The sequence below is a fragment of the Borostomias antarcticus genome (assembly GCF_949987555.1).
Source record: "Borostomias antarcticus genome assembly, chromosome: 3".
Taxonomy (NCBI): Eukaryota; Metazoa; Chordata; class Actinopteri; order Stomiiformes; family Stomiidae; genus Borostomias; species Borostomias antarcticus.
Window position 1 is genome coordinate 9,507,789 of NC_140236.1, and position 15,974 is coordinate 9,523,762.

At 42.5% G+C, this 15,974-nt stretch overlaps 3 protein-coding genes across 3 annotated transcripts; 1 reads left to right on the forward strand and 2 right to left on the reverse strand.

The window, feature by feature from the left end:
- Nucleotides 1-46: 46 nt before the first annotated feature.
- Nucleotides 47-2,551, forward strand: tpk2 (thiamin pyrophosphokinase 2). Its single transcript, XM_084436308.1, has 8 exons — nucleotides 47-189; nucleotides 372-613; nucleotides 740-803; nucleotides 881-1,011; nucleotides 1,229-1,347; nucleotides 1,454-1,586; nucleotides 1,945-2,041; nucleotides 2,178-2,551. Exons 1-8 carry the CDS (start codon nucleotides 111-113, stop codon nucleotides 2,225-2,227), a joined length of 915 nt encoding a protein of 304 aa, XP_084292434.1. The 5' UTR covers nucleotides 47-110; the 3' UTR covers nucleotides 2,228-2,551.
- A 42-nt stretch (nucleotides 2,552-2,593) lies between these two features.
- LOC311307149 (rho-related GTP-binding protein RhoA-C) lies at nucleotides 2,594-7,659 on the reverse strand. Its single transcript, XM_084435940.1, has 5 exons — nucleotides 7,597-7,659; nucleotides 6,114-6,269; nucleotides 5,862-5,982; nucleotides 5,637-5,767; nucleotides 2,594-4,502 (listed from the first exon to the last, which is right to left on the reverse strand). Exons 2-5 carry the CDS (start codon nucleotides 6,267-6,269, stop codon nucleotides 4,329-4,331), a joined length of 582 nt encoding a protein of 193 aa, XP_084292066.1. The 5' UTR covers nucleotides 7,597-7,659; the 3' UTR covers nucleotides 2,594-4,328.
- Nucleotides 7,660-11,587: 3,928 nt separating this feature from the next.
- ndufb11 (NADH:ubiquinone oxidoreductase subunit B11) lies at nucleotides 11,588-14,676 on the reverse strand. Its single transcript, XM_084436263.1, has 3 exons — nucleotides 14,468-14,676; nucleotides 13,862-13,992; nucleotides 11,588-11,793 (listed from the first exon to the last, which is right to left on the reverse strand). Exons 1-3 carry the CDS (start codon nucleotides 14,651-14,653, stop codon nucleotides 11,664-11,666), a joined length of 447 nt encoding a protein of 148 aa, XP_084292389.1. The 5' UTR covers nucleotides 14,654-14,676; the 3' UTR covers nucleotides 11,588-11,663.
- Between the last annotated feature and the right edge of the window lie 1,298 nt (nucleotides 14,677-15,974).

A 15,974-nucleotide genomic window follows, 5' to 3' on the forward strand; every position in this document is an offset into this window, starting at 1 on the left:
TAGACTATTGTATAGTTTTTAAATTATAGAACTATATTATCTTTGGGCAAACCATAATAACGTACATTAACACCAGGAACAGGTGTGCAAAAATCCAGCAGTTTATCCAAATGGCGAACACTGCTGTATCTAGCTGGTCGGATAAAATGCTACAAGTGCTTCGACGAATGAATAACTTTTATTCGCCAGGTTAGACAATTGTGTGGTTATGTTGTCTTTGACATGATCATTGCGACTTAAGCTACAATTGGTGTATAGTCGCCTATTTTCTGTAGGCTATATTGTGTCGTCATTTAACAGATAATTAGCCTACGTTAACAAACCACACTTTGTCCGCAACCTAAATACACACTTACATGTTACGTCTACAGACTCCTGTCGTGCCACCTGCCTCCGGTTTGAGGTGGCGGGGGAACAAGTTGGATGGGTGCAAACCAAAGTAGCGTCCATCTTGAGTAGATTTCCGGACGTATTCAAGTCACCACAAGATGGCGCTATCACACTGTGCCAGAGTCTTGATTCGTATGGGAGGAGGTCTGATGCGGTGGATGCCGTGCTTCAGACCTTGAGGAAGGAAGGCTCACTGGCATGCCTGAAGGGATGGCGAGATGAGGTGAGCGGCATTTCCGATGTTTTACATTTGTCATACAGTAGGAAATGTGTTTTGTTTGTTTGTGCCAACATAATTGAGTAGGCCTACACTATTAACATTAACCTCATAATTCTTCCTGTCTAGTAGAAGTATGAAGTGATGCCCAAATTCTGTGACACTCCACTTATGTGTATGGAGAGATCAGCCACAAGTAAGTCTCCTTGTCCTACTGCAGTACATCATGTTTCCCCTGTCATTGGATGGTCCATTAATATTATCTTTCTGCAGGCCTTTTTGGAGTGAAGCGGTATGGAGTCCACATAAATGGATACAGTCGAGATGAGAATGGTGAACTCAGAATGTGGTTGGCCCGGCGCTCCATCACAAAGCAGACTTACCCAGGACAACTAGACAACCTGGTCAGTCTTCATCTTTTACTGGTCTTTGTGATCTCCTGTAGCCTACAATAATACTGAGGGTGTCAGAGATCGAGAGGGAAGGAATTGAGTTATCCAATAGGAGAGGAAAGTAGCCTGGTTGAGTCTGGGTCTGAATGACAATAATGGATATAAATCCTGTTTTACACTTCTCAGTTAAAGATGTGTAGTTGTGTAGCGTAATGTTGCATGATTGCAGGCAGCTGGCGGTTTGGCAGCAGGTATCAGTGTTAAGGACACCTTGGTCAAAGAGTGTGAAGAGGAAGCCTGCATCCCAGCAGCCATTGCAGAGACTGCGTGTCCTGTAAGCACAGTCAGGTGAGAGTCACTTTTGCACAGCAGAATGGGCTTCAAATCATGAGGCCTAATCCATTCTACACCTAACTATGTCCTCTTTGACCTGAATGGCTCATGTGTCTTCTAGCTATACCTATGAGGATGAAGAGGGAGTGTTCCCTGAGAACCAATTTGTGTTCGATTTAGAACTTCCTCCGGAGTTCAAGCCAAAAATAGGCGATGGAGAAGTGCAAGATTTTTACCTCCTCTCAATAGACAAGGTAAATCACTCATCCTTTTGAAATAATACCAATTTCAAATGCTGAATATGAAGCATAATAATAATTCAGGACCTCTAGGGTCTTTTATTCGCCACACAGTGATGAACACACAAATACACACAGGTGAATGAGCCGACGAACGACAACCACACACAACACACACATCTGCGGTCGCTGATGGAAATTCTTCCCTGCATTTCACCCATCCAAGCTGTCCTCCATCAGGGGCAGCCAGGAGCTTTGGGCAGCCATCGTTCATGGCGCCCGGGGACCAAGTCCAAGTGCTCAGGTCCTGGTCCGGAACAGGACTGAAGAGCATCCGTTCTTCTGCATGTTTTTCATATGATTTTTATTTCAGGTGAAAGAAGCGCTGGTCAGTGATGAATTCAAACCGAACTGTGCCATGGTCGTCCTAGACTTTCTCATCAGACACTCCTATATACAACCTGACACAGGTTTGTATCATTTGTCCTACATACTGCACAATGTGTCATAGCCTCTAACCTTTTATCAGTGATGTATGTCTTTATTAGTAGGTTGTAAGACCAATGGATCACTCACTCTACTGCTTAACTGCCATTGTTATTTCAGACCCCTACTATGTGGAATTTGTAACAGGACTCCACCAAACCTTGGAATAACTGAAATGAAGACGTCATGGAGAGTTCACCGTTACCCCTTGGCTCCACTGTAGCTGTGTCAGTGTCAACCATCAGCCGTTGGATGCTGAAGGAATGAATCCGTTATAATTAATGACAGTGGCTCCACTGTAGCCATTGCATTACGTTTGATGCCAGTGTTAAAGTTAGAATCGGTCATATCTTGATTTTTAACAGTAGAATGTCGACGGCTGACACCGACGACTGTAGTGGAGCCAAGCCGCTACACTTTGAGATTATACAGTATTGTGTCTCCTTTGTCTGAGCTCTGTGAATGCTTAATCATTTTGAACATTTTGTGGAGTAAAGTGCATCCAAACATGAAATAACACAATGTCATTCCCTATAACAATTTATTTTCTTGGAATACATTTAAAAGTGAACTGAAGAAATGTGATGATGCATTTGTATACAAAAGAATTTCCCCCTCACAAATGACCAAGATCTTTAAGAAGTTACTTGAATTCAATAGTTTGACATCTTGTCATGTTCTTTTCATGAATTACTTTTCAAGCTTTAAATATCTTTTACTGGTTGAAGTTACTAGATTTTGCAAAGTATGCACAACTAATACAGTATAGTAAGCCAGGAGAATGCCACAAAAGGTTAAACATTCACTAAGAGACATCGAAGGGGGAAAAGACAAAATTTCTTAGACATGTGGAGCAAAACGTGGCTGACAGGAGTGAGAATAATAGTTCAACATTTAAAAACTCACTCCCGATAATGAATCTGCAAGAGGAAAATACCAAATTTGCAAAACCTTTAATACCACCTATTACAAAATGATACCCTTTCACACCCAACAGTGTCTGACAGTCCACATCAAGTGTATATCTTAATATGACTCAAGAGCCTAACTAATGATCAACCAAATTCTAAAGTAATTTCTTATTACATTACATAAACAGGCTTATAAAACACACACAAAATCAGTTAGTATCATTATGGATGTATGCATTTAAGATCAATTTATAGTCAAAGGCAAATAAAAACATGTAGCTATTTAAATAAATCAAAATTGCTTGTATCAAATGAACTATAAGATTGGACCAAAGATAATGTTTGATAAAAGAGGAGCTGGTCCACACACAGTGATAGGGGTTAGTCTATCTATCCATAGGAAGAAAAGTGAAATAAAACAACTATGGGATTGCTGGACAAAAATGAAAAGACGACGAGCGCAGACAGACACACTGCAAGCCAGGGAGGACAGGGAAAGCTGGGCATAAATGCATGGATTCTGGTAGCCTGGCGTCGCCAGCCTGCGCATGTGAGCTCATTCTATTTCACTCCGTAGATAAGTCTGGTCATCCACACGGACTCAAACTGATTTCCATCCCGACCAGATATTGGTTGGGACAATCACAACCGTTTATCTAATGTGGGGCGGGATTGATACAACGACTGGTTTATCCACTTGATATGATAGGATGACTAACCCACGCTTCGTTGCTATGATTGGTTGTACAGGTCTATCCAATTGCATCCAGAGCCAGAGGCATTTTGGTCTAACCGTTGATAACGCCCCTTGGAAATCTAAAATAAGCGCAGGATTTCCAGACCTTTCGCATTTTTGCGAAGTGGGTCTGGCGAAGCCAGGCTAGGATTCTGGTGCACCTAATCCCCTTTTCTCTGACAATGCTGAACTCTTCTTAACCAGAGCATTAGTGCTGGGGTTTAGGACCCTATCAAGAACATCCAATCGTATCACACACAACCCAACAGAGATTGCGGTACTGCATGGCACCACAATACTCTTGACAGTTTACCCAAGAGATATTGTGTTTCTTAACCATCTCGTTGTCCAGGTCCTAATTGAAAATCTTAACTGCACAATTATCTTCATTTGAGAGCTGATCGCAATCACCTTGGCCTTAAAAATGTGTGATCTCCCTTTTTCGTTACGTTTAACTTTCATCATCTCCGTTTGGCCGGGTTTCATCTTCTCCTCCTCCTTTGTTTCCCCCTGGAACCTCCTCCACCCGGCGTCCAAGCAGGGAGACCAAGAAGAGGGGTGCAGCATTTTCCTTGGCCTGGTTTGTTTCCCCCTACCCTCCCACTCCCATCTTTACCCAGCGCTCTATAGCAGAAGGCAGGTGTTCTTCTTGCCCCGTTTCTTGGCCTGCAGCGCTGCCCTGGTAGCCATCTCAAACACCTCCCTCACGCCGTCTTTCGTCTTGGCTGAGCATTCCAAGTAGCCAAAGGCGTTGATGCGGTTGGCCATGTCGCGTCCCTCTTCCGGCTTTACGGGTTCCTGTTAAGATGTCACAAAACAAGGGGATTTAAAATCTATGTGTAACGATGTTTTATCAGAAAATGTTATATGCGGTGAATGAACAACAATTTTTAGTTCTGTGCAGAAGGGAATTATGTCTCTGGTGAATAACATATCTATCTAATATTACGAGGTGTTCTGGATATGAGAATATCCCTGTAATGTGTAAAGCCCAAACTAAAATATAAAACCACAGTAAAACTAAATAGGGATATTCTGGAATTTTTGAACTAGGGCCTCATTTTCGACTTACCTATGATGTTTTTGACTGATGTAGATCATTTTCTGTTAATTCCATGCTGTAGATAGATTTGGGTCGTTCCAATTTCCACTGGTGGCTAATGCTAGTGCAACACAATGAAGTCACATTAGCCTGTCCAAAAAACACCCCCAAACACCCAAAGCGCACCCAAAAACAAATTAAATATGAGTAAAGTCTCACAGAGATTCTTTCGTGTCTATTACCATCCGTTTTGAATCAAAACTATCGTGTAATCCATTCTGGTTTGGGGACCTATATTTCTGTCACTTGTGCTCGCACTTTGTTGACATTGACAAGCGCTGGCTCCAGGCTGGCTCTAGCCGGATCTAACAGTGTTACTCTGCCTGCTGACTCTCAGACAGAAATATAAGTTCCACAAACCAGAACCGATTACACGATAGTTTGCATTCAAAACAGATGATAAATAGACACAAAAGAATTCCAGAGAGACTTTATTCATTTAATTTGTTTTTGGGTGCACTTTGGGTATTTGGGGGTGATTTGTGGACAGGCTAATGTGACTTCATTGTGTTGCGCTAGCATTAGCCACCAGTGGAAATTGGAACCCAAAGCCATCTACAGCATGGAATTAACTGAAAATGATCTCCATCAGTCATAGGTAAGTCGAAAATGAGTCCCTAGTTCAAAAATTCCAGAATATCCCTTTAATGGTGACTCCTCATCCATTCTGTTAGTTTATCAGTAATGTGTGTCACCTAGATGGTGTTGTATTGCCTACTCGCCTAGTACTAATCTAGTCCCAGGTATTTTGCCTTTAGGTAGGTGAGTAGGTAGTACTTAATTGATCTCTGAGGGGAAATGACTCAAATCAAAGATAATTCAGACTGTACCTGCTTCATCTTTGCTAACTCCCGTCTTGTGTGCTCATCATTTCGCAGGTCTTTCTTGTTACCCACAAGAATGATGGGCACATTTGGACAAAAGTGCTTCACTTCTGGGGTCCACTTCTCAGGAATATTCTCTGTTGCAGACAAATATGTCACTTTAAAAACTGTTCATTTGGACTTGTTGGTTTACACAAGACAATACAGAACTTCATATCACTAAGGTCTTACCCAAGCTGTCCGGGCTGTCTATAGAGAAGCACATGAGGATAACATCAGTATCAGGATAGGAGAGAGGCCTCAGTCGGTCATAGTCCTCCTGTCCTGCTGTGTCCCAGAGTGCCAGTTCAACCTGGAACATACAATTAATTAAAGTTAAATTAAAGTTAAAACTGCAGAGCCAAAAACAATCTTGAACACTGATGCCGCTCTAAACTATGCAGGACTGTAGAAGAATGACATAATTATTTGGCACAAGCTTACCTGCTTACTATCCACCTCAATATCAGCCACATAGTTCTCAAACACTGTAGGTACGTAAACCTCAGGAAACTGGTCCTTGCTGAACACAATGAGCAGACAGGTCTTTCCACAAGCACCATCACCAACGATCACCAGTTTCTTGCGGATAGCAGCCATCTGAAAGAAATTAGCTTTGAGATTAAAATGTTGCATAGAACTGATTCTCAGGATTCACTTAATATTACCCATGGGATTAATATAAATTGGGTAGGCTTATATTTCCCAAAGATTTGAAGCTAGCATTGGTTTATGAAACCTATCTCACCGCAGCTGGCTAACTTAACGTTACAGGTTACATGAACTGAATGCATTTCCAACCAAACCAAGGCAGGCAGTTTGAGTCAAGAGTCACAACATGCCGCACCCAGAGAGACGCAACTAGTTCGCTGCGTCCGACCACGTCGAGTCAGTAACTAGCAAGGCAAGTGTGATGTCTTCATTAGTTAGCTAACAAATGAATCGTAACTAGGGTTTAACGCCACACTTATTTCTTGCTAGCATATCTAGTTAGCTACCTCGTCTCTGTGAAGGCTGTTTCTACAGCTTCTGTCACTATACGAACGTTGCTCGATAGTGCTTGTGCCATGGTGTCATTTCAAAAGGATGCTGCTAGATAATGTATAGTTTTCCAGACATCTACTAGGTTCAGCAGTGAGTTAGCAAATGCTAGCTAGCTATTATTGTTGGCTAGCTAGCAAAGTGAATCGCAGAGGTGGTGGTGAGCTAGCAAGCTTGTAGTGTCCAACGTTGGCTATCGGCTTGTGGCTGGCTTAGCTAGCTAGCCACACATCTCTCGGCATTTGACAGTCCACACAGTGCGCGGCACTGATTCATAGTCAAACCTCTATGATAAAACCAGCAGCGGACTTTACCAATAGCTAGTCTTGCGCGACTGCCAAATGTCATTGCTAACTGCTCGGCAACTAGCTAACATTAATTGCATAGTAGTAGCGATAGTATTGTTCGATAAAACGAGGTGTAGCAGCAAGCAAGCAACATCAGACATAAGCTCGGAGTCTAGTGCTAGTCAACTAACAATCTAACGTTAACTGGCTAAGGTTACTTATCGCATAACATGTTACTTGTTGAGGGACATCCGGCTAGATAGTCCGGACCAGCTGGGGCAGAGTGACATTTTTGCTGGCCTAACGACGTTAGCCGCTGTGAGTAGCTATCAGCTATCGAAGCGAGAAGCCGTTCACTTGTTTGCCTGTTCTTCGTTTCCGTCATCAACTCGCTAGCCTAGATAGCTACAGTAATAAAGTGGCAACGTTGGCCAACTAGCATTAGCGTCCGGCCTGTTCTCGTCTCACATTCACAATAGTTAGCTAGCCACAAACACGACTTTAAAAGTCATGTTCACCACGTGAAGATAATATTAAATGTATAAAGCAGGCGTAAAATATGGTTAGTAGAAAGAGATCACATTTAATCGTTTATTTACCGTTTTTTATTTCAGATGTCCTCGCCTTCCTTTTCTTTTCCTGCCCGACCCTTCTGCCCCGCCCCCGACAGTGCCACGCCGATAACATCCGCCCATGCCACGAACCGCGAACCAATGGCAACCTCGAATTCATGAATGGCGGTCAATTTAGCCAATCAACTGAAAACAAAACCGCCCTATCCAGTGCCAGGGGGGTTGCTTCTTTGCCGGTGTAGAACAACGGAAGCGAAGAATGATCCCACCTGTAGGAATCAAATGTATCCTGGTTTACATTTTATTATCTCAGGTGGATGAGTTTATAGAGGAAGGGATGGGCCAGTTCTGAACAGTTTGAGCTAGTAGCCTACCATGAGATGGGGGATTTTCCGGGCCTTTCTGTGCAGAATGTGTATGTTTTCCACGTGTTTACAGTGGTTTCCTACCAAGAACATCAATATGAAACCATGCAGAAGAATAGATCGCTCTTTAGTCCTGTCCCTGACCAGGACTTGGACTGAGCACTTGGTCCCCAGGCACCACTGATGAGGGCCGCCGGCGTGTGTATGTGTGCGTTCGCGCTGTCGCCGCTCACTCACGTGTTTGTGTGTGTCACGTGTAGCAAATAAAGACCCTCGAGGTCCAATAATTCTAATGGATAGAGTTTATTGGTGAACAGGGTGAACTGTGTACTGCGGTCAAGTCAGCCTTCAATTCGGAAATGGAAGACATATGGGCCACCGCCAATTCCCCTTTGCGCAAACACTAACGTTATTACGGCAAATCGTCTTTTCTCTTGTAAGAACTGAGATTTGCCACCGTCGCGTTCACTTACTTAGTGAAATCAGCTAACTATGTTTTTATTAAGTGAAAGGGCGTTCTGATGTGTCATTTCAAAATAATGGACCTCTAAATTGTCACATTAACTATATTTCCTTAATTTTCAGATTAGAATTAAAGGAGATTGCCCGTAAAGCCACACCAAATCCACTCCAGAGTGCAACCAGACCACCTCAGGGTTTCACCCAGAGACTTTGAAGACGTTCTGATTTGGCATTTCAAAATAAAGGTCCTCTAAAATGTCCTCTACGACCTACTACTTTCCTCCAATTTCAGATTAGGATAAAAAAGTAGGATCCCCATAATGCCACACCAATTCCACTTCAGAGTACTAGCAGACCTCAGTGTGTCATCCAGAGACTTTGAAGACATTCGTATGTGGTATTTCAAAATAAAGGCCCTCTTAATGTCCTATACGACCTACTACTTTCCTACAATTTCAGATTAGGATTAAAAGGAGACCTCCCATAATGCCACACCAATTCCACTTCAGAGTGCTAGCAGACCACCTCAGGTTGTCACGTAGTGACGTTGACGACATTCTGATGTGGCATTTCAAAATAAAGACCTTCTAAAATGTCCTTGACGATTTACTATTTCCTCCAATTTCAGTTTAGGAGTAAAAGGAGACCGCCCATAATGCCACACCAATTCCACTTCAGAGTGGTAGCAGAACACATCAGGGTGTCACCCAGTGGCGTTCAGGACATTCTGATATGTCATTTCAAAACAAAGGCCCTCTAAATTGTCCTACATGACCTACTACTTTCCTCCAAATTCAGATTAATCTGAAAACCTCCCATAATGCCACACCAATTACCCAAAAGCTTCTCAAAGAGGGAGTTGCATCCGGTTCAAAGATAAGAGGTCATTGGTCTCGGGTGAAAACGCCCTGTCTTAAGACCACGCCCACATTGATGGTGATTGGCTCCCAAGTCTAGGCTAATAACTTATTGGTCATGGAGCCTGCCAGCTTGGTGTGTGTGTTGCTGGGGATTTAGGGTTGCCAGACTGGGGGTGGACGTGCTACTACGAGGTTGGCGGTTGGGCAAAGATGAACTGGACGGTGTTTGGGGGCAGAGCCAACTGCACCGGAGAGTCAACATGCATTTCAGGTCTTCATGTCATTATATTACTACCACAGAATCCAATGTAATTTTTCCTAATACAGTCATTGTTTATCTGATTTGCTTCTCATGAGTCATATTATTTTGTTTGTATAGAATGATAGGATAATATTGGTTGCTTAAGCAGCAAATGAATAAAGTTGATATCTATTGATATCTAAAGCCGATTTGACTCCTCATTGTAATGAAGAGCTAACGTTATCACATAAATAAACAGATCAGAATGTCCTGAAAGTGGAAACCTGTAATGGTCTGCTAGCACTCTGATGTTGAATTGGTGTGGAATTATGGGCGGTCTCCTTTTACTCCTAATCTGTAATTGAAGTTAATAGTAAACCGTATGACAGTTTAGAAGTCCTTTATTTTGAAATGCCACAAATGTCCTGAAGGTCACTGGGTGACACCCTGAGGTAATCTGATACCACACTGCAGTTGAAGCGTTGTGGCATTATGAGGGGTCTCCTTTTAATCGTCATCTGAATTTGGAGTAAATAGTAAATCATAAGACATTAAAGAAAGCCTTTATTTTGAAATGCCACACCAGAATGTCCTGAAAGTCACTGGGTGACACCCTTAGTTGGTCTGCTACCACTCTGAAGTGCAATTTGTGTGGCATTATGGGCAGTCTCCTTTTAATCCTATTCTGAATTTGGAGGAAATGGGACAATTTAGAAGGCCTTTATTTTGAAATGGCACATTCGAATGTCCTGTACGTCACTGGGTGAATCCCTGAGGTATTCTGCTACCAGTCTGAAGTGGAATTGGTGTGGCATTATGGGTGGTCTCCTTTTACTCCTAATCTGAAGAATTATTAATATCTACTCAAGTGACAATGGCAGATTATGGCTCAGGGATAGGGGTTGTGTCTGGCGGGTTTCTGACCCTCCAGCTATATAGCTATAGCTCCCTCCCTAAACTGTAACGGTTCTAACCCTTCATTTGATATTTACAATCCATGCAACAGTCCCATATATGTCCCGTATTTTATCTCCAGACTCAACTTACGGTCAGCGAGACTGATTAATGACAATAACAATTAAACAGATCAGTTTTAAACCGATAGAGTAGTATTAACAAAGGAGGTCTGCACACACCAAGCAACTATGTTGGCTTTCCTCTGTAGTAGCATAATAGTGCATGAGTTCAATGAAACAAATTCTATTGACAACTGTTACCATTTGCGCTTTTTATGACTGATTATTGTGCCATTAGATGGCACAGTAATTGTTACTGTTGGAATGATTGAAGTATTTTTGTAATAAGCATCCTGCCGTGAGAAACGATTCTGAATGGAGAATTTGCATGAACTATGGAGTTAGTTGGAGTGTCTCTCCCTAAAAAGTATTTTTCCATTACTTTATTTTTCCCAATGTGTTGTGAGAATCTCAGTGGACTGAACATGCAACTGATGCTGAATATGATTATTACACATCACATTGACGGCACAGACTGTGGCCGACCCTCCCACCTCAGTCAATCTCTTTGAATCATTCCCCTCCAGCCAGAGGCTGCAGTCCATCAGGACCAAGACCTCACGCCACAAAAACTGCTTCTTCCCAATTGCCACCAGCCTCTTCCACAAGGCTTGGGTCCCCCTCTGACTCTATACCCTTTGCACCGCTTGCACACAACTGCTGATTGTACTACATAATCACAAAGAACACACACATTGAAAACATTGCACCATTGAAAATATTACACTCTGCACACACACTGTATACCCTCACCACACTCCATTCTATGTATATTGTGTATTTTGTGTTTGTACTTTTTCTTGGATATATATTGTATTTGCACTGTCCTGTCTTTGCACTGTCCCGTCCTGTCCTGCACCCTGTCTAATGTCTCCATCAGTGTATGTAGGCTGCCATCGACCTAAACAAATTCCTAGTATGTATAAACTACCATGGCAATAAACTGATCTGAACTGGGGGGGAGAAATTTATTTGACAATTGATTATCACTGAACAGTAGCCACAACATATCTTTTGTTTGAACAATAAAACATTTTTGTTGAAAAAGTACACATTTTATTAGGTATGGTAGACATTTTTATTACACTATAATGACAATCAAATTTACAGTCAAAGATAAATGTCTAATAACAGACACTTATTGAACATCCTACTCCTCTCCAGCTCCAGGTAGCACAATCTTGCTTGGGTCATAGTAGTTCTCCCCCATAAGGGGAAGACCCTCTGCCTCCCTCTGTTTAATCAGCCTCTCTGCTTCCCTTCGTGCCCACTGCCTCATACTGAAGACAAAAAGACAGGACAAAAGATTGCTTATCATTATTGTATAATGTAAGGGATCCACATTTTCAGGTTTTATTGTATCTTTGTAGTAAATAATGTGTATTTTGTACACCTTACTTTCTTATCTGCATTACCTCTTTTCTACAATATATTGCCATTGCCCTTGGGGAACCTCAAGAATACGCTTTTCATAGTATTGTGTACACCATGCATATGACAAATACAACCCTTGATCATTGTGACTGGTTATGTACCTCGCCAGCTGCCTAGCTGCTTTGTCTCACACCTGCCTGCAACTCAGATTGCTTATTCTGTGTAGGCATGCATAGTCACTGGTACATTCAGTATGCAATGATTTAGCACCTTGAGTTAAAATATAAATTCCAATTCTACAGTCTGGAGTAACATCTCTCATTTCAATTAGTCCCTGAGATGGAGGAAAAAGGCACTTTTGAAAAGCGTCCTCAGGAACATGGTACATGTGCAATGATTTAGCACCTTTAGACCAAAATGTTATAGTTAAGGCTATATAGTATAAGTACCCGATATCCCCTTTCGGGACTGCGTTACTATCTGGCTGGTATACACAGTCCCTTATCTGTCCATAGAGAAATTGTCAGACTAATTTCAGTCCGCCTGATCAGAAATTCAAAACTCCTTGATAAAGTGTAGCAGAGATATTTCAAAGGTACCCACAGATGCAGGGGGGTTGTGTCTTTGACCATGCTGGGGTTTGAAAGCCAGCCACTGCTAATAAACATGTTAAATCTTTAGCTAAAACGATTTTTTGTTTGTTACACTATAGCTTCTGACTAGGGATGCACCGATTGCAGAATTCTGGGCCGATGCCAATGTTTAAAATAACAATCCAGCCGATGGCCGATGCCGATGTTTATTTTATTTAATTTTTATTCCCCCTTTTGTGCCAGGGAAACAAAGAAATGAAGTGTTTGGTTCCAAAACGCCGATTTTTATTTCACTTTAATTTGAAAGCAAACTACACCTGCGTTTGCGGCGTTACGTCACGGATCTTCTCCGAATCTGCAGCTTGGTAGGCTACGTTTTGCAACAAAAAAAGACGTAATTGTTGCGACATAACATCGGCCACTACCATCGGTGAATGTCATTTTATTTGCCAATGGGCCAATGGCAGTCAACAAGGCCAACATCGGCCGATGCCGATGTTTGACCGATGCCGATGTTCGACCGATGCATCGGTGCATCCCTACTTCTGACCAGCAATGGCCAATAGCAAGTGCTGTGATTAGTGATTTCAGCTAATCCATTTTGTAAAATATGACTTGTGTTTTAGCTAAAGATAAAGAAAGGAGACGCCGCACACTCTGGCAGGTCCGATGCAAGCAATTAATTACGAGACTAAAACAAATGTATCGACGTTTCGGCGTGAGCCTTCATCAGGAGGACCTGCCAGAGTGTGCGGCGTCTCCTCTCTTCTAGTCCATATGTTTACCGCCTGCCTGCACCTCGGACAGTAGGTGTGCGATTTCCTCTCCTCTCCTGCCTTAGCTAAAGATAAAACAAGTTTATTAGCAATGGCTGGCTTTCAAACCCCAGCACAGTTGAAAATACAACCCTCCTGTGGGTACCTTTGAGATTTCTCTGCTACACTTTATATATCGAGGAGTTTTGAATTTCTGACCAGGCGGACTGAAATTAGTCTGACAATGTCACTATGGACAGATAAGGGACTGTATATACCAGCCAGATAGTAATTCAGTCCCGAAAGGGAATATTTAACCGAGTGAAACTGAGTCCTTGTGAGTCCTGATTAGGTAGCAAGTTGTTGGATAATCTCACTCCCCCAGGATAAGTACCATCCACCTGCACCAATGTAGCTGGACCCAAGTTTAAATCCCACTGCATGGGTTATCTATCTACCTATCTATCTATCTATACATAAATACATACATACGCGCGCGCGCGCGCGCGCACACACACACACACACACACACACTAAACATAATAGTTGATTTTTGTTTTTAACTCTTGCATTACAGAGTGACATAATTTCAATGTGCATATTAACTTTCTAGGGAGAACACATACCCATGGTCTGGTAAATAGTGGATGAATGTACCCCCAACAACCAAGGCTAGAGAGATGCTGAAGAAGAAGGCCAGCCTCATGTTCCACATGTCCACAACTGGATCTTCAGAGAATCCATGATAATCTGGATTCTATAAGGTAAAAGACAGGTGATTAACTTGATGTTAGGCATTGGTGAACTTCAATTTATTATCTGATTATGGGTTTACTACACCTGCTGTTCTCTACATGTCAAATAAATAGAGGGAAAGGGAGAGAAGCTAGGCTGCCCCTAGTCCTAACTACCGTAGGTGAGTAACAACCAACCTAGCTGCACCGATAACGGGCAGAGGACCAATTTGTGATGGACTGTCGCCTAGCTATCCGAACCATAACATCAATAACCAAACAGGACCGATCTAGCTAGCTAGCTTTGTTAGCAACAACAATGTGCAGCTAGCTGTATGTGTGAGACCGTATCAGTGACTAAAGGGACATGTTGCAAACTAGCCTAGCTCCATATTGTCTAGGTAGGATAACGATTTTTACTAACGTTAACATAGCTGGACAGATATTAGCAAATTAAACCGATTAAGTGACACACGGAGTGTTTCCTTTTCAACTCACCTTCTCGAATGCGCTGACCTCTGCGTGTCCATGACTGTCCTTGACATGAGCTGGCTGCAAATCCGACACTGTAGCCGAACCAGCCGCTCCGGACGGTGTCGACTGAGATACTAACCGGGCCCCGGACACCGGTTTTAAGCGAAAACGGGACAAGGTGGGCCCAAACCGTGCCAACCGTGCGAACATTTCGTCCTGTCAGTGTAATACTTCACCCGGAACCGGAAACACTTATTTGTTTACCTTCTTCTTCTTCTTTTCGCTTGTTGGCGGATTGCAATCTTAAGCTTAGAAGGTGCATACCGCCACCTACTGTAGGCCTACGGAGTATGCAAACATGTCAAGGTCTACATATTAACTTGAGTTGGGGAAACATCATATTTTAGATAGTCCTACCTAAATTCTGTTATACAACTGTGTATCTCTCAAAATTGTACAATGGCTCTCTGAGCACTATCCACCCCTTTCCCTATAGTTCCCAACAATCCCTCCAGACTACACTCTCCCTGCCGCTACAATCCTCATCGCAATCTTCTCCCTCTCTTCAGTAAACCTACTGCAACGCATGAGTAGGCTACTACATGTTCAACATCCTCTACCATCTTACACTCAGAACATTCAACCTGACTACCATGAACATTGTCTTCTTGAGTCCTGTATGATTAAACCTTTATCTTGTTAATTTGACTTAATCTCTCCTATTTTCCAACTGAACACAGTTTGCATTTATGGATTTTTTGAACCCAGTAATATGTTCGCTCTTTGTCAGCTCCGACCCATTTATTCTGCCACTTCTTCATCATCTCTTTTTTAACTATAGCCTTTCCTTCCCCTTTTCCAAATGGCGACCCTATTGGCACTTTTGGCTATTAACTGCTACCTCATTTCCTTCAAGACCAACATGGCATGAACCCAGCAGAAAACTCATTGACTATTCTTTGCAAACTGTAAAGGCTTTGATGAATTTCCAGAATTAGGTCTGGTCTAACAGAGTCTAAAGATTTGATTTTAAATACTACAGAAGCAGAGGCTACCCAGAATACATCTCTGTCTGGGAGAACCTCTTCCACCCACCACAGGCCTATTTTCATTGCCATCATTTCTGCTGTATAAACTGATAGATTATCAGGTAACCTCCTGCCAATGCTGGTTTTTGGCTTTGGAATATATACCCCTATGCCAACTTTGCCATGCTCATCCTTAGACCCACCCGTGTAAATGTTAATATACTGTCTTGCTAGAAGCCCTTTCTCACAAACAGCCAATTCCTTCTTAAATTCCATTATTTTAAAATATACTTCAGATTTTGGGGGGAAAACACAGGGGAACTACACTAATAGGGTTCGGAGTGCTAAACTGGATATTATTCAGCCCATATTCAGCTGCCTTTCTCCGTGCTTTGCATCCAAATCCATTACTCTGAACCCCGTTCTCCAAACACTCCTTTAGAACCCCCTTGGCTGGATTCTCATTGCCACACCCAGGTCTACAGGTCTACTGGCGCCTCCCC

Excerpts from the sequence above, each read along its gene's own strand:
- LOC311307149 (XM_084435940.1), bottom strand. The coding sequence starts at position 6,269 with ATGGCTGCTATCCGCAAGAAACTGGTGATCGTTGGTGATGGTGCTTGT. Across the intron at positions 5,983-6,113 it reads TTGAGGTGGATAGTAAGCAG|GTTGAACTGGCACTCTGGGA; the intron begins GTAAGCTTGTGC and ends TGTATGTTCCAG. Across the intron at positions 5,768-5,861 it reads AGACAGCCCGGACAGCTTGG|AGAATATTCCTGAGAAGTGG; the intron begins GTAAGACCTTAG and ends TGTCTGCAACAG.
- tpk2 (XM_084436308.1), top strand. The coding sequence starts at position 111 with ATGGCGAACACTGCTGTATCTAGCTGGTCGGATAAAATGCTACAAGTG. Across the intron at positions 190-371 it reads GAATAACTTTTATTCGCCAG|ACTCCTGTCGTGCCACCTGC; the intron begins GTTAGACAATTG and ends TTACGTCTACAG. Across the intron at positions 804-880 it reads TATGGAGAGATCAGCCACAA|GCCTTTTTGGAGTGAAGCGG; the intron begins GTAAGTCTCCTT and ends ATCTTTCTGCAG.
- ndufb11 (XM_084436263.1), bottom strand. The coding sequence starts at position 14,653 with ATGTTCGCACGGTTGGCACGGTTTGGGCCCACCTTGTCCCGTTTTCGC. Across the intron at positions 13,993-14,467 it reads AGGTCAGCGCATTCGAGAAG|AATCCAGATTATCATGGATT; the intron begins GTGAGTTGAAAA and ends TTTACCTTATAG. Across the intron at positions 11,794-13,861 it reads CACTATTTACCAGACCATGG|TATGAGGCAGTGGGCACGAA; the intron begins GTATGTGTTCTC and ends TTTTGTCTTCAG.